Raw genomic sequence first — 22,616 nt, forward strand, 5'->3', positions numbered from 1 at the left:
GACTTCACATTTGTCTTGGAGAGCTCGTACTGCCTGTTGTATGTCCCCCAGTGTGGTTGCCTGGTCTTGGGAGCGGTCCTCGACCTCACCCAGCCTTTGCTCCACCTCAGTTACCCTATGGTCAGTTTGCTCCAGTTTGGTGGCGAGTTCAGACATGCATGATCTAAATTCGGCTTTGATGTCTGCCATAAAAGCCAATAGGTCGCCCGTGGTGGCCGGGACGTCACTCCCCTCCTGAGAAGCCTGTGGGGTGGGCTTGGCCAGATCTGGTTTTTTCCCCTCATCTGGAGCGGTCAGCATGGTGGCAATGTCTGCGTTTTTGGTTGTTTTCGGTTGCTTGGACATATTGCCGGATCGTGGGGCAGGAGAGATGTTAGAAAGGCCGATTTTGCGTCCCGCCACAGGGGTGTCGTTATAGCTTGGGGGTGGTGGTCCCGGGGACAGCCGTCTTGAAGCACCCCAGCATAGAGGGACAGGTCCAGCAGATCTGAGGGTTTCAGGTGAAGGAAATTACCCCTCTGTCTAGTGGGGGAAGGAGGCACGATGCTCGGCCACACTTAGGCGACCAGTCTAATGGGTCCCCAACAGAATCAGATTGGGGGGAGGAGCCTAAGTGGGGAAATGGGCCGGGGCGCCCCAGGAAGTTGGTAGCTGGAGAGTGCCGCTTTTGAGGGTGCCGTGGGGTCCGAGCTCCCTCCCAGAAGGGGAAAAAAGGGTGGGGGGCAAAGCTGGACCACCTGTTATTGAGATCAGTCCATCTGTATCCAGGACCAAGGGCACTGCCACCGGGCCGGGGCACCAGGCGGGAGGTGTCGCTGCCTGGCGGGTTCGTCTGCCCCCGCTGAGTGGCAACAGAAGAATCCTGGGCTTGGGACTGCAGGTTTGGGGGGCAATGAGGGCACTAGGGTTAAAGACGGAGGTCCGTGGGGCCCCAGGGCTGGCCAAGTGGGGTCAGATGGACGCACAAGCCCCCCAACCTCATCCCATCGGTTGCGGGAGAAGGAGACGAGGATCCTCCGCTTCTCGGGCCAGAGGAAAGACACAGAATGTGGGCATGGGCCGGGGCACCCCAGAAATCAGGAGTGCAGGCTCAGGGTTGGATGTGCACTCTCCACTGAGGTTGAACAGGCACCACGAGCAGACTGAAGCGAGTTCCAGGGGCCGTCGGGAGGGAATGGGATGAAACGGGCCCCCACCTCACCCTGGCCCCCCCCAACAGCCCTTACCTGATGGGGCACCGCGTGTGTCATAGTCCTTTCTGGTGCCGGAGCCGGCGCAGCACTCACGCGTCGGAGGGTGCCGCACCCCGCGGAGGCTGCAGATCGGCCCAGAGCGGGCTGCGGGGGTGCCGCAGACCTCATTGCGGGGATCGCTGGGGGCCACTTGCTTTGAGGTGGTTGCGGGAGGGGGGATCCGGAGGACCACCCGATCGGCACCCTCAGTAAACTCTGGGTCCCGGGCCAGCCCCGCCGATGCCGTGGGCTAATACGGGAGACGTCAGCAGGGCCTCCGGAGCCAGAGGATAGGCGCGGCTGCCATCTTGAATCCTCTGATGCCGCTCCGAGCCCGGTGGATCTGGGCAAATAACTTAGTCCCGCACAAGCGTTATGCTCTCTTCCTTGGCCCAGAGGTGCCTCAGGCGATCCGACGCCCTAGGAGTTAATTGGGCTCCCGCTAGGGAGCATGGAGCCGCATCTTTTCGATTATTGCGGCGGGCTTCACACGGCTGGCCTTAGGGGAGCAGCCACATCGATGGTGCTCCAAGCCATGCCAATTTTGCCCTTTCTGAATGCACCGCTCCCCTTCTCTCTCCCCCTCCCACCTCACCATGATTGGCTAACCTAAAAGTCAAAGCCGACCTGCCTAAGGCAGCCCTCTGCCTGGCAGCCCCTTCGGCTAAGGACCTCAAGGCAAAAGGCGGCTCCTACAGAGGCGGCTCCAGATCGTATCTGCAGGTATCCACAGGAGAAGCAAGAAGCCAGTAGCCTGCCGTCAACCAGCACCAACGAAGAAAAGTAAGTGTGACAAGGGTGAGGACTGAAGCAATTACTTCACTCCAGAAAGCCCTACCACTCTTACTTAAAAGTTTTACTGTGTTACATCGTGCAACTAAATATTAAGGGCAAGTGATTATTCATACCCTAATAGTGCCACTGTATTGAATCTTGCACCTAGACTGTGTTCCCAACAACATTGAGTGTGCCTAACAGCATCACTGTGCTGAAACTAACTTGCATCTTGATTGTGTGCCCCAATAGTGTCACTGTGCTGAATCTTGCATCTAGATTTTTAACATCTAGTGTGCCATAATAGCGTCACTGTGGTGAATCTTCCATCTATACTTTGTGCTGTAATAGCATAATTGCGTTAAAGTTTGAACTTAGAAAGTGTGCCCAACAGCATTGAGTGTGCCTAATAACTTCACTGTGTCGTCCCCTTAAAACCTTTTTACTGTGTCGAAGCTGAATTTAGATAGCTTGCCCAACAACATTGTGTGCACCCTGATAGCATCACTGTGAGAGTCTTGAATCTAGATTATGTTCCCAACAACAATGAGTGTGCCCTAATAGCGTCACTGTGTCGAATCTTGCCTCTAGATTCTGTGCCCCAACATTGTCACTGTGTTGAATCTTGCACCTAGACTGTGTGCCCAACAACACTGAGTGTGCCCTAATAACGTCACTGTGCTGAATCTTGTATCTCAATTTTTTCATTGTCATTGTGTTAAAGTTTGAACTTAGAAAGTGTGCCTAACAACATTGAGTGTGCCCTAATAGCGTCACTGTGCATCTAGATTGTATGCCCTAATAGTGTCACTGTGTTGAACCTTGCATCTAGACTGTGTACCCAACAACATTAAGTGTACCCTAATAGCGTCACTGTGCGGACAAGGAGCTGAATTCCTACAAAAGAAATTAACAATCTACAAGCCAACGAGACTCCTCAGATCAAGCAACGAAATCCGTCTGGAACAAAAACCATGCCTTAAGAAAAAACTTGGGAGGTGCCTCCTTCTCCCACTTAGCCGCAAAAACCTGGAACAACATCCCGATAAAAATAAGAAACACCAAAGACCACCTACAATTCAGAAAATCAATAAAAACCTGGCTCTCCAACATCCCAGACTCAAACTGAAAAAACGAAACTACCAAACGAGAAACGCAAAGAAAAGGATGACAAATCTAGGACAATGACAACATCTTGACCCAAATAAAGAAACCCTACCACAAGAGAGATGGCGCAAAATCAAAACAGGACACAAGCAACACCCATAAGGACAGAAATCAGCATGCCTGTCTAACTTCCAGCTAACAGTCTAACCCGCTCCATAACTGCTACTAGAGATCATACTTGTATAAAATTGGGTGAACGTTAGCACTTGCTACACTCCAACTAAGTTGTGGACATTTGCAGGACCACTGACCAAAGGGAGTCGAGAATGACGGCAGATGCCGCCCCGGCCATAATTGCAAGCGTTGGCATTTGCCACGTTCCAAAGGGGCTGGGAGTGGCAGCCTGCATGAGCAACTGATTAAGAGGATGAATGCTGAGCTGCCACAACATATACAGAGAGTAACCCTAGCTGACCGATGCTGCTCGCCGACTAGATTGGGAACGCTCTCTGGGCCAGATCTGAAGGGACGCACAAACACCTGCCTGCCCGACATACAAACAGGTGCCACATAGGCGGCCTGTGAGCCACCTTGGGCAAGGTCATAAATGCTATGTGGCTGCCAAATGGGAAAGGGACTGCGAGCGTCGACTAACACCAAATCTAGATGGAGACGCAGAGATGCTCACGCAACCCCACCTGAAGAGAACACAGAAGTTTAGAGCCTCACTTCCAGACAGCGAGGCCAATTAACCAAATAACCAACCCTCTTACACATTCCCCCCTCTGCATACACCCCTCACACTCTAAACAAACACAACCACAAGCCTACAACACAACAATCCGCAAAAAACTTCACTACACTGCAACAACAAAACAAACCACACATAGACCCACACAACAGCACATGACGGCTACCGACCGTAAAACATCCCAAGCCCAGCCAACGGACTTCCGGGCTGAGGCCGCCAACAGCACATCACTGCTCCCTTGCACTTTTCCAGCCTGTTCCCACTAACTCACCTCGCACCCCACCTTTTTTCAGAGCTGCCAGGGGACCACTCCGGTGGTGATAGTTTGCAGTACAAATATCCTTTAACATTAACATCTAGATTGTGTTCCCAACAACATTAAGTGTGCCCTAATAGCGTCAGTCTGCTGAATCGTGCATCTAGATTGTGTGCCCAAAACATTGTGTGCCCCCAATAACTTCACTGTGTCGTCCCCTAAAAACCTTGTTTTACCCTGCTGAAGCTGAATTTAAATAGTGTGCCCAACAACATTGGGTGCACCCTGATAGCTTCACTGTGTGAGTCTTGCATCTAGTTTGTGTGCCCAACAACATCAAGGGTGCCCTGGTAGCGCCCCTCTGTTGAGGTTTAAAATTAGAAAGTGTGCCCAACAACATTGAGCGTGCCTAAGAATCTCACTGTGTCATCCCAAAATCTTCACCGAGTTGAATCTTGCAGCTGGAAAGTCTGCCCAAACAACATTGAGCGTCCACTAGGGCTCTACTGTATTGAATTGTGCAACTACATATTGAGGTCAAGCGATATTGAGTGTACCCATTAATTTCACTGTGCTGAATTACACTTCTTGATATTACAACCAAGCCTTAACTCTGCCCGTGCCTCGCCATGACTCCATCCCTCCCAGCTAGGTCCAGGATGAGAGCCTCACTCTGGCGTGCTTCCCACCCCCTCCACTTAAGTCCTCCCCCCTCCCATCTCAAACTGTCCACCCCCACCATGATCTCACCCCACCCCCTATCGAACTCCCAAACCAGAGGAGCCTGATGGCATGCCAGCCATCCGAAGACCTCTGTTTCTCCCGCCCTTTCCACCCACCCCCTTTACCCCCGAGTCCGCCCCCCTTCCCACCACTGAACCGCCCATCCACCCACTCAAACCCACCACCACCCCCACACCCCATGCCCTTTCCTCCCGTCGACTCCCACTAACATCCACCACCCACCATATCCCTTCTCCTCCCTAAAAACTGCACGTCTCACTCACCCTGGCAAGAACAGTGGCCGCATCTCCCTCGCCCTTCAAGCCCCCTACCCTCTCTCACACACACCAACTGCACTCAAACCCCTGAAAAAGAGAAAAGGAGCCTGGTCCCCCCTCAACCTCCCACTACTCCTCTCCCCTCCTTCCTCAACCCATCCCCTCAACCTCTCACCCCCACCATCACCACCCTCCCCCCTCCCTCACCCCACTTACAACCCATCTCCCTCGACTTCTCGCCCAACACACCTACCATCCCTAACCCCATGCGACTCACTCTTGAATCCCCAGTCCCAAATCCCTCTGCCCAACTGCCCTCCCGCACACGCCTGTCCAACTCCATCCTCTCCACGCCCACCCCCTCCTCCACCTGCCTACTCTTCCCAACCTCCATCGACCGGTCCGCATCATTCACCTCCCTGGTCCCGCTGGCACCCCTCCCTTTCCCTCCTACCCCTGACCCAATCCCTGTGACAGTCCGCAGCCACTCACCCAAGTCTCCCCACCACCACCGCTACAACGTCCAGGACAACCCCCCATTCTGAAGTAAGATGCATCCTCGCTCTGTAGCAAAAAACAGACACAGCATCTTTGACCTCCTCGCCTCCGACAATCCAGACCTAGTCTTTATCACGGAAACCTGGTTCTCTGACGACTTTGCCCCTGTTGCTCATGAGGCCTCCCCTCCACCCGCCCCCCCCCCCCCGACTACTTCCTCATCTCACTCAACAGTCCCTCTAGAGGAGGTGGAGTAGCAGTCGTTTTCAAATCACACTTCTCCGTCTCACTCGTCGACTGACAGACAATCACTTCTTCTTGCAAGACGCTTCTCGTCAAACTATCACTCCCCGATGTACTCCCACAGCTTCCTAATCGCCTACAGACCCCCCCCCCCAGACTATGAAAGACATTTCACAACCAACCTCTGTGACTCTATAGCCACCATCCAAGTAAACCACCCCTCTCTCAATCTTCTAGGGAACTTCAATATCTGGCTAGACATTCCCACCAACCCCATGACCCACTCACTGGTCGACTGCCTTGATGCGCTTAACCTCTGCCTCCACATTAACGGCCGAACTCACACTAAGGCACACACCCGTGATGCCATCTTTAGCTCCCAAGACCAGATACATCTAACCCCCCCTGTACCTGTCATCTGGTCTGATCACATCATTGTCCCTTTCACCATCCACTCGCCTGCCTCCATGACCATCCTTGCGCCAGCTGCCTCCCTCCGCCGCAAATGCTGGAAGAAACGGAAGATCCTCCCTGACCTAGCCGAAGCTCTGCTTCAAAGACCTCCCTCAAACATCCCATGTAATGAACCCTTAACCATCGACTCCTTTGACTCCTGGCTCAATATCTCACTAATCCCACTCACCGCACTTGCCAATCCTCTGCTCGCTGTGGTTCTAATCACAGATGGTTTACACTAGAACTGAAGATTGCGAAACAACTGAATAAATTCCTCGAACGCAAATGGCGGAAAAGTAAAACCAATCCGAAATCCGAAAAGCTACAAAAGCCCACTATAACTATCGAATTCTCAACTGTGGAAACAGCAGCAAGGAACTCCACAAAATCATTTCTGAATTTGTCAAACTGATTTGTACCTCAGCCCAATCCACGCCATCTCAATCACTCTGCGACTCATTCTCTCTCCCCTTCTACACAACTGCTCTCGACACAACAGCCTCCATTAACAACAAACTGGCCCTCCTCTCACCGCCACATAATCCGTCCGCCCTATCAATCACCCCCCCGCCCGCCACGGCAATAACAACTCCACCCACCTTCGACACGTTCACACCAATCTTGAGAGACAAATTCCTTGACCTTCTCTCTGCTCGGAAACCATCTGGCTCCCCCCTTGACCCCAGCCCTGCCTCAGTCCTCAAAGGAATATTCTCATCCACCTGCACAGGAGAGTACGCAAGAACCATACTAAATGACTCCCTCAGCTCGGGAATCTTCCCCGACGCCCTCAAAACTGCACATGTCAAGCCTCTTCTAAAAAAAACTTTCCTCGACCCCCTCGACCCCAAAAACTACCACCCCATCTCAAACAAAAGGTTCCTTGCTAAACTCATCGATCGAACCGCATACTCCCAACTAAATGCCTTTATCGAACCCAACAACCTCCTGGACCCCACACAATCAGGTTTCAGACCACGACACGGAACCAAAACCACTCTGGCCTCAATCTGGGACAATCTTAAGATTAATGTGGACTCTGCAGGATGCACTGCACTAATCCTCCTAGACCCCCCTGCCGCCTTCGACACAATTAACCACTCAATTCTACTTGACCGCCTCCACTCCATAGGGATCCATGGAAAAGCTCTCAAATGGATAGCCTCCTTCCACAACAACAGGAAACAAATAACCCTCCTCTCCGCCGTCACTTACGTCGCCGGACCAGTCAATACTGGAGTACCACAAGGAGCATGCCTATCAGCCCTCCTGTTCATCCTCTACATGTCTACCCTCCCTGGAATAATTCACCCGCCCGCAGAATATCCTGTGCTATAACTACGCTGATACCAGCCTATACACCTGTTAATTCGGCCTAGCTGTTCACATAGGAACACGACTCCATGATCACCTCATCACCCTAATAAAACACAGCTAGCTGAGCACATTCTGGCTAGCTTAGGCGTTCCTCAGGCCTAATGCAGCCAAAATTCAGTCCGAGTGTCCACCCACCAGACTGAACACATCCAACTGATTTCCTCAGCACCACACCTATCGCTAAAAAGCAGCTATCATCCAACAACTACACCAGCTGCACACATATCTGGTGCACCCACGCACCTTACGACACTCTCTCTACTAACTTGAACTACGGTTCCCGAGGGCGTTCAACCTACCAGCGCTTTGGGGGTCATACCAATGATACATAAGGCGCTATATAAATGCCAAGTAATATAACATAACATAACATAACACTGGCCGTCTCCGATTGTCTCCGGCATACACGCTGGTGCTCTTCCTCAGTCTGCGCTCCTGGTAGTGTGTGCGTCGGTGCTCATGAAATAAAGCACCCCAGGTCTTCAAACAATCCCTGCATCTCCATTAGGGTATTCCCTGTGTATTTTCACCAAACAGGGGTCACAGCAGTGATTGTAGGACAGTATGCTGGCCGGAAATATATTAGGTTGGGCCACCAGCCATTTTGACTGGGCTCTCTAGTGCCCCCCCACCCCCAAATAAAAATGTTTATATCAGCATGGATACCTGGCCAGTAAAACTTCCCGCTGATGTGTGCCTGGGTCTTAGATTGTCTTAAGCGTCACCCTGTCAGATGAGAATGTGCAATCTCTAGCACAATCTTCCGATGGGTTTTGGGGATTACGTACTGAATTTCACTTAGTCCTTCTGTGGATGTTTCTTTTCTATACAGTAATCCTTGCTTTAGGAAGAAAAAGGGACTTCCCTTCTCTACTCCCTTCCCTTCAGGAATTGCTTGCAAGAAAGCCTCAGCAAGGGCTGGATCATTTTGCTGGGTGAAGGCTAAGTCGGGAAAGATGGTAAGTTCTTCTTCCCCTTTCTCTTCAGTGGTAGATTCCTCAAAGCCTAAGGTACCCCTCTCAGTATCTTCCGGTTCAATCTCTCTAAAACGTGGAAATAAAGCCCTTTCAAGAATTCCTTGTGCAATTTTGTCTCCACAATAAACTTCAAATGGAATTTCACCATGGTTCTGCAAGAGAACCTTTATGTCTCCCCATAATCAGGATCTATGCTGCCTGCTAGAACGTCTAGACTGAACTTCCAGGCCAGGCCAGATTTTGGTGCCAATCTTTTATAACACCCAGGAGGGGCATCAAAACTAAGTCTGTGGGGATCATTCCTCTTTTTCATGGAGGGATAGTAGCTTCTCTGCTGCTATAGATATCAAAGACTATTCATTCTTCCGTGGTAGTAGAGGTGTCTGAGGCTCTATGACTAAGCTTCTGGAATGTTAGGGTTCCCCAATTTGTTTCAATTGAGTCACATCCATCTCCTGACACCACATGTAAGGAAGGCCTGGTATCATCAGTAAGACATACACAAGTGACCACAGTTCAAGGGTGTTGACTGACCTTCAAAAAGGGTTTGAAAAACGCCTATCTAATAGTAAATCTACAGATGGAAGCAAGCTGTGACCATCAAATAATAACGCAGTCCTAGTGGTGTCTTGTCAACATAAAATGGCCTATACTAATAAACCTATTGCCAATCCTTACTTCTGAATACAAATAGTGTGGGAAACAGTTTTACGAAAAACAAAGAAGTGTTCACAAAATGATATGTCAGGATGTTCAGGCGTTTTCAGCACAGGACAAGGTGGTACACTTCAGCTTAGAACAGTGTCTGGCTGCTCTAGCATGAGGATACAGTTCAATCATTAGCATCAGGGCCTTCCGTGCCCAAGTCTCTTTGTCTTCCAAAGTCTCTTCTTTCAGAGGGCCTGATGCTATAAACAAACAATAAGTTATTTTCCTCTTTCATGTATTCACAAGTACTCAGTTTCTCAGGCAATTCATTATTAACCCCAGATACCCCTCAGCCGGGTCCAGATCCTCTTAACACAATGTTCGTAGGATATTCTTTCTCAGATGACTCACGGTTCAACCCGGATCCCAATCAGCCGGGCTCAGATCCTTTTTAACACAATTAGTCTCCCTCTGCCGAGCTCGGACCAATTTCAATTGCCAATGTAACCTTTAAACACAAACTTGCTTTAACCAAAGCTATTAGAGGATCTCCCTTCGCAGGGCTCGGACCAACTTCATCTACTTTGTCTTCAACTTTCTTTATGCTATTACCATCTAAGACTTTCGAATGTGCACAGGGTTTTGCTGGACTCGTTGCAGGACCACTTCGATTGCACAACTCCTTATCACTCTTTAGTATTTACCACCTTTCAGTTGGATACCTAACAGAGCCTTCCAAATGAGCACCCGGGTGGAGCCAGATCACTCTGTCTAAGGTATCGTAGCTTGGCTTCAAAGTACAATCACTCGTTTGTTGTTTAATTTTGTTTGCGTTGCTAGCCACCTAAGCTTCATACACTGTTCTCTTCAGCTTTCATTTTACAATGTTGCCACTTGCAACCTTGGCTTCAACACAGACCGGTCTGTGCCCCAACTCACCGGCTGTGCTGACTTCACTGGCAGTGCTCTGTTGTAGGAGCTAAGGACAATACCATGGCGGAAAATGATTCTCCCCTCCTTGGCTAACAACGCAGAAGAGCCCGGGTACGTCCGACACCCAATGCAGGATTCTTCAGCCTTGATTCATGGAATTACGCTTACTATTCTCGAAGGTTCATTAAAGTAACAGTCTTTCGTTGAAAAGGTTAAGGGCATTTCCCTCCTTGCGTTTCCGTCGGTTTTGCCTTGTATTAAACTGCCATCTTAGAACTGCTGCTTCCCTGTGTGCTTTGTCTTGCTCAGCGTGTGCTTTCGTACTCTGCCTTTTATCCGTGTGGGGCAAGTGTAATGGACGTCGGGGGGGGGGGGGGGTGGTGTGTGTGTGGTGTGTGATATATATATATATATATAAAAAACGGTCAGCAGTAACTGCCTGACCCTGCTTGACCATTGTATTGGGACATGTCAGGTATATGGCTCGGGTCTTGGTCTGTTTTCTCTCATAGGGAGCCGTCCGTGAGGAAGTGTTCATGTTGGGAAAGCCGGGGGTTGATTTCCTACCTGGTAGGATGGGGTTAAGGTGTTACAGGGAAGGGGAAACTGTGTCTCCCCATCCAGTGTACTACTCCCACAAGACCCCTCATCCAGGTGATCCTCCCACTCTGGTCCACCCCCTGGAAATGAATCTGAAAACGATGGTTGTGTCCTGGCCACCTGGATGACAAATCCCCGGGTACTAGCAGGTGGGACACCTTCAGGTTTCTCACAACATCTACAAAGTAAGCACTCACAAAGCCATACCTGACAACTACAAAGTAATACAATTAAACAGAGAAGGCAGAAGAGGAGGGAGAATCTCCATAGCACACAAAAACCACATCCGCGCCATATTTTTTTTAACTCCAACAGACATAGAAGATTGTGAGTTACACAACCTCAAACTCAACAAGCAAATCAATGTACTCTTCCTTCTTATCTACAGAGCGCCCACCTCTAACTCTACTTCGCCACAAAACTCCCTGATGCCAGAGCCAACATAGCTGTAAACAATGACATCATCATCATTCTGGAAGACTTCAACATTTGGTTTGAAAGAGAAAATGAAATCAAAACTAACTCCCTCAATGCCCTTCTGGAAACACTCCACCTCAAACAAACAGTGAACTGACCCACTCAGGGAGCTGGACACACCCTTGATGCACTATTCTGCAGGGATGGACTCTTGACTGCTGCACCGCTGGTACCAATTATCTGGAGCAACCATCATATGATCCGATTCATTGTCAAAACCCTATGCTGCATGGTACCCACAAACAAAGCATCTGACGACAAACAAAAGAAACTGGAAAAGACTTGATCTAGAAACACCAACACAACTACTAGAAACCATCAAACCCGACGCGTCCCAACTAAACGAAATGACGCTAGACACCCTTGAAGAAAATCTTCCCACTTGGATCACAGACACGTTAGAGCAATTGGCACCCTTAAAATCTTTCAAACCCACACCAAACAAATGTGCAGCGAGATGGCTCACAGAGGAACTGACAGGTCTCAAGAAAACAAACTGTAAACTAAAAAAGACAAGGAGGAAAAACTACAACCAATTGGATGAACTGAACTGCCAATGACAAATTCAGCTATACAAATTGGAAGCTTTGAAAGCAAAGACAGCACACTATGCAGGAAGAATCCAAATCAGCAAATAAAACACAAAGAAATGTACAGAATTGTCAGGGAAATACAAAAAAAAAACATCATGCAGCAACAACACTGTACCCACGCAACAACAATGTGACAACCCAGCATTCCATAGATGCATCCAGTAGGAACACAAATAACACCCCCCAGAAACCAGAACTCCAATAACCAGTGCAACATTGAACCAATTTGAACCGATAAACGAGGAAACTTTCAGCAACCTACTAAAAGAAACCAACATGGCCAGATCCCCCAGCGACCCATGCCCACCAGATAGCTACAAACAGCTACTCACCCATAAAACACCATCCCTCTACAGCCAACTAATAATTAAAACAGGAATAGTACCAAAATCATACAAATCCACCTATATCAAACCACTCATAAAAAACAAGAAAGGAAAGACAGATGAGCCCCGTAAACTACAGGCCTATATCAAACCTAGCCTACCTGGCAAAATCTTGGATAACCACTTGTACAAAGAACTACTAAATCATGTGGAAACTACTTGACCAATCCGAGGTTGGTTTCAGCCCCATGAGAAAACTGAATCAGCGCACCTCACCATGTGGGACAGCCTAAAGATGAACGCCCAACACCCAAATCAGCCTTCATTCTACTGGGCATATCAGCTGTCTTTGATACAAACACAACATTAATCAAGAGACTGGAAGAATCCAGGATTTATAACTCTGCACTAAAATGGCTGAAATCTTTCCTCACCGACAGAACCGAAAGAACCTACCTACCACTGTTTGCATCAAACACAAAGAAATCATCTGTGGCATACCAAAAGGATCAAGCATCTCCCGACTTCTCTTCAATATTTATATGCCCTCGCTAGTGAAGTTCACACAAACTCATGGACTGACATCCTACAACTACGCAGACAACATCCAGCTTATTTTCAAGATGACTACTAACAACAAACCTGACGATTTCCTCAATAAAATGCCTCACCAATATAAACACCTGGATGGTAAATAAAACACTTAAACTAAACCCAATCAAAATGGAAATAATCAGAAGCCCACGACAATCTAACACAGACATCTCTCATCTGGACCCCGAGTATGGGAACCCACCTGAATACCCAGCAGTAATTAAAAACCTGTGAATACTCATGGACAATGGTCTCACCCTGAAGCCACAGGTCAATGCAATAGCAGAAAAACTTTTCTACCATGTTCGACTAATAAGAGGGATGTTGCCTAAACCTCAACTTTCCATACTGAACCTCAGATAGTAATTCTCCTTCAGTGGTGACAGATTTTGTCTAACAGAATAAACCCTCGCTACTTGATGTGAAATCAAACAAACAGACCCCCACTAAACCAATGACAGGTAACAATGCTCCGCACCTCAAAAGGGCTTTAATAAATATCTGATCTTATACAGGCAGGCAAGTTTGACTTTGTAGCTATCACTGAATCCTGATTGCATAATGCAGTAGGCCCCACCCTCATGCTCGAAGTCCCGGACGAGTACACTATACTCAGAGCAGACAGAATTGAGTCTCGAGGAGGAGGAATAGCTCTGATAGCCAATTCCAACCTTGCCATGAGACTAGCCCCGTCACCCGATGTTAAATCATGCAAATCCCTGACCGCTAAATTACCTATAGCTGGTTCCCAAACGCTAACTATCAACTTAATATATAGACCCGCAGGACCAATCAGCTCCTTTGAAGAGTACTTAACCACCATTCTATCCGATAACCTAAAAAACTCCTCACAAGTACTCCGGATAGGGGAATTCAACTTGGCGTTTAAAGATCCAAAACACCAGCAAGCATCAATAATTGCTGACGCTCTCACCGAACTTAGCTTTACTCAAAGAGTGACACTTCCTACTCATAACAAAGGAAGAACTCTTGATTGGGTGGCTGATTATAACTGCAGTGCTTCCATCATGTCTACTACCCCTCGGTCATGGACAGACCACCACCTCCTAACATTTTCTTTAGCAGCAAAAACGCTCACAACTAAACACAAACCTGCGGCCTCTTCCATTGCTACTAGGAACAAATAAAACATCACGGTTGACAAACTACTACCTCTAATACTACCAACACTCAACTCTCTGCCAGAGTCTACTGATCCCACCATCCTAGTCAATGAATACAACAAAATAATGACTGAAGCTCTAGACTCCATTGCCTTTAAAAACGAGAAAAACCAAACCCAAATCGCATCTGAATACCTGGTTTAACCCACACGTCAAAACCCTGAGAAAGGAAAAAGACACTGCGAATTGGAATGGAGGCAACTACCCTCTGACGACAACAGATCTAACCTTAGTAAGGTAGCAACCATCTACAAGAAAGATACACTCCTTGCCAAACAAGATACCTACAACAAGAGAATACTTCAGGCTAATTCAAGCATGAAGGAACTCTTTGTAATCCTAAAGGAACTCAAAACACCAACCCCTGTGCCAGATAACTGTACGAAGGATAAAAATTGATGTACTAACATACGAAAAGCTGTATCAAACAAAGTAGCTTCCCTCCGGGATAAGATTGCTAATAAAAAAGGCAATCTCCCCAGTACGATCCCACAACCCAGCAATCCCACGCCCTCACATAAACCTTCACACCGCTTTAGCGTCTCTAAAGTTTCTATCCTCGAGGTTGAGAAAGTCATCCTCACCCTTAAACCCTCAAACTGCCAGGGCGACAACTGCCCACCCCAAATCATTAAAGACGCCACCATGGACCTCTCACATTCATATCTAAGCGAATTAACGCTTCCTTTCCACTGGCACCATCCCTAGTAATCTAAAGGAGTCCTGGGTACTCCCCCTACTTAAAAAAAACAATCTCTAGATCCTACAATACCCACTAACTACAGGCTGATTACCACAGTACCTTTCCTGCTCCAAATTTTAGACAGGGTAGCATACCTCCAAATACAGGAGTACTTTGAACAGAACCAACAATTAGGAATCCGCCAATCAGGCTTTAGGCCCCAACACAGGACAGAAACAGCGCTGATAGAGCTCAAGGCCCAAATCGACGCACTTAAAGACAACGGAAAAACTGCATTGCTACTTCTACACGATCTTTCGGCTGCATTCGATTTGGTGGACCATAAAGTCCTTTGTAACCACTTAGACTCAGCTGCACGTGTCTCTCAAGAGGCTATAGGCTGGATACAATCCTTCCTCAATAATAGGACCATGCAAGTCTTCTCACCGTCATCATCTACCGATCCCATTCCCATCACTTGCGGCGTGCTACAGGGTTCATGTGTCTCACCCACTATGTATAACATATTCACTAAGCCCCTTTTCGATGATCTGGATAGTCTTGGGATCACCTACATTAACTATGCAGATGATACCCAGATCCTCATACCAACGGGAGATTACGACAAGGATTTTGCCTTGGTGAATAGAGTTTACCTCATCATCCAGGCATGGATGGCTGCCCACGGTCTATGCCTGAATGATGACAAAACCGAGCTCATCATCCTTGGCACCACCCCAAATCTTAATGAACTTGGAAACAAATATTCCACCTTTAACATCGATGGCAATACCATCAAAGTTGCCACCCTCACCTTACCAAACAGGTAAACTCTATGGCCTCAGCTACCGCTTACACTTGTAAGCTTATTAGAGCAGCCAAGCCATTCCTTTCCACAAACAGTTGCATCATTTTGGCCAGAGCCCTAATTCTACCAAATTGGACTATTGCAACTCACTATACCTGGGGTCCAATAAGTACATCATCAACAAAATTTAGATCCTCCAAAACAACGCCCTTAGAGCAGCGCTGGGCATAACAAAAAAAGAACACATCTCAGTGGTAAGAAGACATAATAATTGGCTCACCACCAACGATAAAATCCTGCTAAAAACCGCCTCCTTAACACATAAGTGCCTAAACAACGCCACCCCTCGCTACCTTTCAGAAAGGTTCAACAGAAAATTATCCACTCGGCCAACAAGAACGGTCAATTCCAATTGCCTGATGGTTCCAAGGTTTAAACTCTCCAAAGTGGGAGCGTGTAGTTTCCAACTCAAAGCTGCTCAGCTCTGGAACTCCCTACCCCCCTCCATGAGGGCAGACCAAACATACATGCACTTCAGACACAATATTGTCAATTGGATTAAAGTAAATGACCACTAAATGCGCAGGTGTATGCCTGCCTGTTCACAATACCCTGCTTTGTATATAGATTTGCGCTTTGCAATTCCTGCTGCCTGCCTGCCTTTAATCTGCCTGTATATAATTACCTAAGCTTTTGTACCACTCGTTTGTGTAGAGTATGCTTACTGTATCCTGTTGCGTATATATATCTTGCTGAATATATCTGTACATCTGTGTAACCTAAGCTGAACATTTGCCCGTTTCTGCCCATTTCTGCGCCCTGATACCCTCGGGTCTGGGGCGCACTACAAATAACAAAACAAACATTCAAGGCATGGTGCATTCAGATCAAACAAGTGTACAGGCAGGAGAGGTGGTGGTGGGGACAAGTGCAGGGGGGATGAGAGGGGTCCAAGTGCGCCCTGTCAGTCAGAAGCTGAGGTAAGTGCTGAGAGATGCCACGCTCATGTTACGCTCACCTGGTCTCCACAGAGGCGTTGGGGCACGGTTGCAACCTCCCAGGGATGAAACTCCTCTTGTCTGTTCCTCCCTCTGCGACTGTGTGGGGAACTGCGGTGATGAGCAGTGCGGTTCCAGCATGAATATAAGGGGGGTCGTATGCGTATGCAGCCTGTGGTCCCTGACCCCTTCTCCAGACATCTTCTCCCTGGATGTGGCTTCCTTGGGGTTGCACTACTCCCGAGGCTCACCTGCTGAATGATGATGATGAGCTCTCTGACCTGCCGCTTCTGGCAGGGCCCCTTGTTGAAGGGAACAGAGTTCCTTCACTGGTCCCTTGTCGTGGAAGTCTAGGCCAGCTGCGACTAGTGCACTTCTCTTGTAGGTAAGTGGTTCCCTTGTTTCCACTTACCCGCTTGTCTTCTGACTGTTGTAATTGTATTTGTAAAGTTCATTCTCTGTCCTTTGTATGTAATGTCTTTTTTCTGCTTTCTCCCCTTCAGGTGGTGTAGCGGTGCCGGCGGCAGCTGCGGTAGAAGCGGAGCCGGTGGTACGGAGGAGCGGCTGAGATGGTCCGACAGCTGGTAAGTAGCCTTTAATGCGGCACGACCCTGGGTTGGGTGTTTTCGGGAGTTCTAACCTTGTCTTGTCTTCTTTTCTCATTTCAGGACTTTGGCTTCGTGGGACAGAGAATGCAGTTGCTGCGGCGTCGATTTGGCATCTGCCAAGAAGAAGGAGCGTTGTCGTGAGAGGCGAGCCAGGGTCCAGGTAAGGATGCTGTTGTTGCAGGATCATGAGGTAAGTAGCTGGTCCAGTCGGCGGTGAGTGTCACGCTGCACGGAGGTGCAAAGTAACGCAAAGCGTTTGCTTGAGGGGTCGGTGGGTTTATATAGCCTTGTTCCCGGCCACGCCCAGTAGCTCTGGCCTGCCTGCTGCCACGCTCTGCCACACCTGATGAGTCAGCACCTGAAGACCAGGCCTAGGGAGCCACGCCCAATGAGTCAGCAAATGGGGATGTTCTCTGGAATAAAGGCTTTCAGCACTTGGAAAGTTCTTGTAAAATAAAAGCACTCAGCACTGAAGTAAAATAAAAGCACTCCTGCACTAAAATAAAGTGTGCACTGAAGTAAAATAAAAGCACTTCTGCACTGAAATAAAGTGTTCCTGCTCACATCTCTATATGAGCCTGGCGCCAAAGGTGCCAGGACTGAGTCCAGCCAGGGCCCCTGTGTTTATGAGTCCCAAAGGGCCATAAGTGAGTCAAGTGACCCATTGCCCCAGTTGTCACGGAATTCCCCCCCTTCTCACCTGAGATCGCTCTTTGCAGGATTTCTTCGAGGAAGTCTTCTTGCGCACGGATCGGGTTTTGTATAAGCCTGTGCGAGTCTCCTCTGACTCCAGCGTGCGTTCAGCGTTCCAGGATACTTGGGTGCTCAGGACATCCAGGAAGCGAGGAAGTGTACACGAAGGAGGTACACGAAATCCGGGAAACAAGGTAAGAGATGAGGGAGGAATGAATTGGGAAATTAGAGGGTCTGGGAACCAAGGACAGGAGAATATTCAGCGAACTAAGGAGCACACGTCTAGTCACGACCAGCAATAGCATTGAGACGCGCGGGGCGTGGTCTATTTGTAGAATGTGCTGCGTCCGACGTGGAAGCTGGGGCAAGGCGTACCACGTTAGACGGCCATGTTGGGAGTATCAAACAGTGCAAGCCCTTTTGTGACAAGGACCAGGAAGTCCAAAAGGGTCGCGTTCTGTGGATCATGACACCAGTCACTAGATGGTATGGTTTCTGTGTTCTGGGGCCCGTGGCCATGACAGCTCAAGGGTCATTGACCAAGTGCAGTAACAATGAGGCAAGTGCAGGCCTGGAGGCAAGTGTGAGAGGACTGACGAGGGTGCCATGGACCTGTGAGACTCTGAGGTACACCAGGTGGCCAGTCAGAAGGCTGTGCGGAAAAGGAGGGAGAGAGGGATAGAGCTGAGAGAAAGATTAGCAGTGTTGACGGAGAGAGAATGAGGAGAAGAGGAATGTCTTAAGGAGTTTCCAGAACTGAAGGAGATCAGGCTCAAGATGGAGTGCGGCTGGGAGGCTATTCCAGAGGAAGACCCCTGCAGAGGATAAAGATCTCCCTCCAAATCTCTGCTTGGAGAACCGGCTCACTCGCAGAAAGTTGGAGGTAGATGAGCGTAGGGCGCGGGTAGGACAGTATTTAGGTAGGCATTGTTGCAGATAGATAGGTCCAGGCCCCAGAAAACCTTGCGGACAATGCAGAGGGTCTTGAACTTGATCCTTGCAGCCACAGAGAGATGCAGTCCCTGAGCTTGAGGCCAAGAAAAAGTCTTGCAGTTTTGTTCTGGATGTGTTGCAGAAGGCGCAGAGCAGAGGCAGGGAAGTTGAGAAAGAGGCTGTTGCAGCAGTCCAGCCTTGAGAGAACAAGGGCTCTGGAGACAGTAAGCCGCTGTGGGAAGGTGAGAAAAGGAAGAGTACCTCTGGAGGAGGTGTAGCTGGTAGTTGGACTTTTTAAAAATGTCCGAAATGTGAGTGGAGAAGGAGAGAGTGTAGTCGAAGATGACCCCAAGGTTTTTTACCTCGCAAGTGGGTGCGGGCGCAGGGCCAAGGGAGGCCGGCCAGAGTTAGAGTAAGAGAGCAGGAGTCCCAATGCGAGTGATCTCAGTCTTACTGGGGTTGAGGCAGAGGTTGTTTGCAGCACACCATGACTGAATTGTGGAAAGTCAGATATGAACGAGGTAGAGGAGGTGGCTGGGGGTAGCCTGAAGGAGAGTTGCCTGTCATCTGCATAACACTAGAAGTTAGAGATGAAAGTGTGAATCACACAGTGCGAATTGAAGAACCAGGGGGATAGGTTAGAACCCTGGGGAACACCACAAGTTAAAGGAGTGATAGTAGAGAGAAAGGATCCAAGTTCCAACTGGGATGAGTGGTAGGAAAGGAAGGAGGTTAACCACACCACTGCCTGGCCTGTGATTCCCAGGGTGTCTGTCATGCAGACGTGGGCAGATCAATCCACTTTGAAATCCATTTCCAAGTCATACATCACCACATCTTCTATCTAAATAAAAATGTAAATGTTCATTTGTTCAAAATCTTAAACCTCTGAAAGTTCATCACCGATTGCTTTGAAATTTTGACACAATGTTGCATTCGAAAACATGTGTGTTTTTATATGCCTACCATACATAAATGCCACACCTGTGACAGCTAAAAACATGTTTTTTCCGAAAATCAGCGCCAGCTGTTGGACGTAAAAGCAACACACGCTATACTAAATATTTTACGATTCCATTTCAATGTTCCGATTTAGAATGGCTCAAATACGTGGCAAGGAAGCAGCAGAGCGATGTGCAGCCAGACTTCAGTATGCACGGTTGCGAGCACGGCGATCACGTTCTGCAACTTCAGATCTGCTTCATTCTCAACTGAATGAACGCGACAGACTGACAGTGGCTGAAAGACGTCAATGAGAAACAGCAGATCAGCATCAAACACGACTCCATGCTCAGCAATCACGCAATTACAATCACTTTGTATTCCGGTACAACCCAGCTGATGATTATAGTTTGAGCCGGCATGTTCTCATCGGCACTATGACTGAAGTGTGTCCTTATTGCAAGGCTCTGAAATTTAATGGAGGAACTAAAGGAATGTGTTGCACCGCCAGGAAAATTAAACTGCCTCAATTTGGAGAACCGCCAGAGCCATTAAAAACTTTGCTTGCCAGATATACCGCTGAAACAAAGCAATTCCTATCTAACATCAGGAAATACAACTCATGCTTCCAAATGACGTTGATCGGCGCAGAAATTGTAACAGCTCAATTCATGCCAACTTACGTTTGTAATCAACAAAGCTCAAGGCTCATCTTTAAAATTGTGCAGTTTAGATCTAGACATGGATTGCTTCTCACATAGACAATTATATGTTGCATCTTCTAGAGTCGGCAAACCAGACAATCTCTATATCTGGACAGACAATGGAACAACTAAAAATATTGTATACACACAAGCACTGTGAAATTAAACATATTAGAAACGTGCGCTTTCTCTTTTCTTTCTTTTCCATTTAACCAGACTGAGCCACAGGAACGCGTGGCCGGGTACAGCTAGTAGCAAATGAAAATCAATCACAATGGTGACCAGTTGGCAAACTTGCATTAATTACCTAAAGCTGTATGTAACGTTACTAGGGTATATGCTGCCCACAACTGACGACTGTGGGTGGTTGCGTACAAACATACTTGTCAACCCTACCGATTTAGGAGGTAGGATCGCCTACCAATTTATTGGCAACAAATACTGATGTATTTATTTATTTTTACATTTTTTTTTTTTGCCACACCAGCTCGGGGGAGTCTTTCAAGGGCTCCCCCGAGCTGGCGTAGCGGGAGAAGGCGCAGCATGCAGGCTTTTGATGTAAAAGGCGCCCACGGCGGTGGGCTAAATGAGCCCCTCCGCCGCGGGTGCCTTTGACAAAAGGCTCCATTAGCCCCCCAACACACCAGCTAGGGGGAGTCTTTCAAGGGCTCCCCTGAGCTGGCATAGCGGGAGAAGGAAAAAGGGAAAAAGCATGCAGGCTTTTGATGTAAAAGGCACCCACGGCGGCGGGCTAAATGTGCCCCTCCACCGCGGGTGCCTTTGACAAAAGGCTCCATTAGCCCCCCAACACACCAGCTAGGGGGAGTCTTTCAAGGGCTCCCCTGAGCTGGCATAGCGGGAGAAGGAAAAAGGGAAAAAGCATGCAGGCTTTTGATGTAAAAGGCACCCACGGCGGCGGGCTAAATGTGCCCCTCCATCGCGGGTGCCTTTGACAAAAGGCGCCATTAGCCCCCCACCACGCCAGCTCAGGGGAGTCTTTCAAGGGCTCCCCCAAGCTGGCGTGGTGGCAGAAGGCGTGGCAGGCGACTCATTGTCATTGAATGCACCGCCGCGGCGGGCTCATTCAATGACAATGGGCTGCTGACGCACCCTATTGCTATCATTGCCTCCTCACCTGACTATTTTTGAAACTTTAAGATTCCTACAGATTTTTAGTCACAGAATGTTTACATGTATGGTCCATATACTGTCAATAATACAATGCAGTGCATTCTGAGTATCTTTCAATGTCTACTTAACTCATAAGCTACCTGGACATCTTCTTCAGTACATCTATCTCATGTGATCTCTCACTGTCCTGATCTATTCTTCCATGTACCTGCTTAGGTTCCTCGTTGTTCTGATCCTTGCATGGGGGAGAATGGCTCCCCGCCCCACCGGGATGTTGTTCATCCCCCATCATGCGTCAATTCGGGTGCTGCGATCCCTCGACCAAGTACACTACCAACATATTTGACAGTGTATTTCGAAGGAACACTACCCAGAAACTTCCAGCTGAGCCGCGCTGCCGACACACATCATGGGAATGGAAAGGGCACGAAGGGTGTTAGACAATTGGCGGCCATCTTGGAACGGAACAAGTTGTGCTGTTTGACGCACGGGAAAAGAACTTTAGTTATGTTCTTGTAAGGAAAAAGACCCCTAAATAGACTATTGAGTATGAAATACATTTCAGTAAGGTCCCAACAAATACAACTACTAGCAGTTTTAATGATTCATAAATGATTTTCATATGGTCGGTTGCTTTGCTAAATATTTCATGAGGTCAAAACATAATTATGATCAGGCTCAATGTTCATTTAATCCACATAAGTAATCGCACACAAATATCACCTTTCAGTTTAACTATTTTCGTGAACTGCTAATGAGGTATGCTTCCTTTTGTGTTTCTGTTCCTTCTTTTATTTCCATGACATCACCAGGACAAGGAAGATATTACAAATAGTTTGTTATGTGGTTCCGATGGAAGTAGGTGTTTGAGACTGCGATCTTGATTTCCAAAGCGTTTTTCAATGGCATTTTCCCACTAAAACGCTTTTGCCTATCAGGCCCGTAGAGCACTAACGAGTGAGGCAGAGGGGCTGGGCGCCAGCACGCCCTGCCTGACTGCTAGGACAAGCAGGAGGTAGCATAAACTGCGCACTTTGTACAGGGCTGGGATTTACATGCAAGCCCCCCCACCCCGCGCCCCAGTTATTTT

General features: G+C 48.3%; 1 protein-coding gene across 1 annotated transcript in view; it reads right to left on the minus strand.

Moving 5' to 3' along the window:
• The window catches only part of EDRF1 (erythroid differentiation regulatory factor 1), a 1,702,580-nt gene extending 1,680,649 nt beyond the window's left edge, over positions 1-21,931 (minus strand). The window contains exon 1 of the mRNA XM_069611509.1: positions 21,735-21,931. Within this exon, the coding sequence (XP_069467610.1) occupies positions 21,735-21,818 (84 nt within the window). The 5' untranslated portion in view covers positions 21,819-21,931. The remainder of the gene's footprint in view (positions 1-21,734) is intronic.
• Between the last annotated feature and the right edge of the window lie 685 nt (positions 21,932-22,616).

This window comes from Ambystoma mexicanum, chromosome 8, assembly GCF_040938575.1.
Source record: "Ambystoma mexicanum isolate Mex_15411 chromosome 8, UKY_AmexF1_1, whole genome shotgun sequence".
Classification (NCBI taxonomy): domain Eukaryota; kingdom Metazoa; phylum Chordata; class Amphibia; order Caudata; family Ambystomatidae; genus Ambystoma; species Ambystoma mexicanum.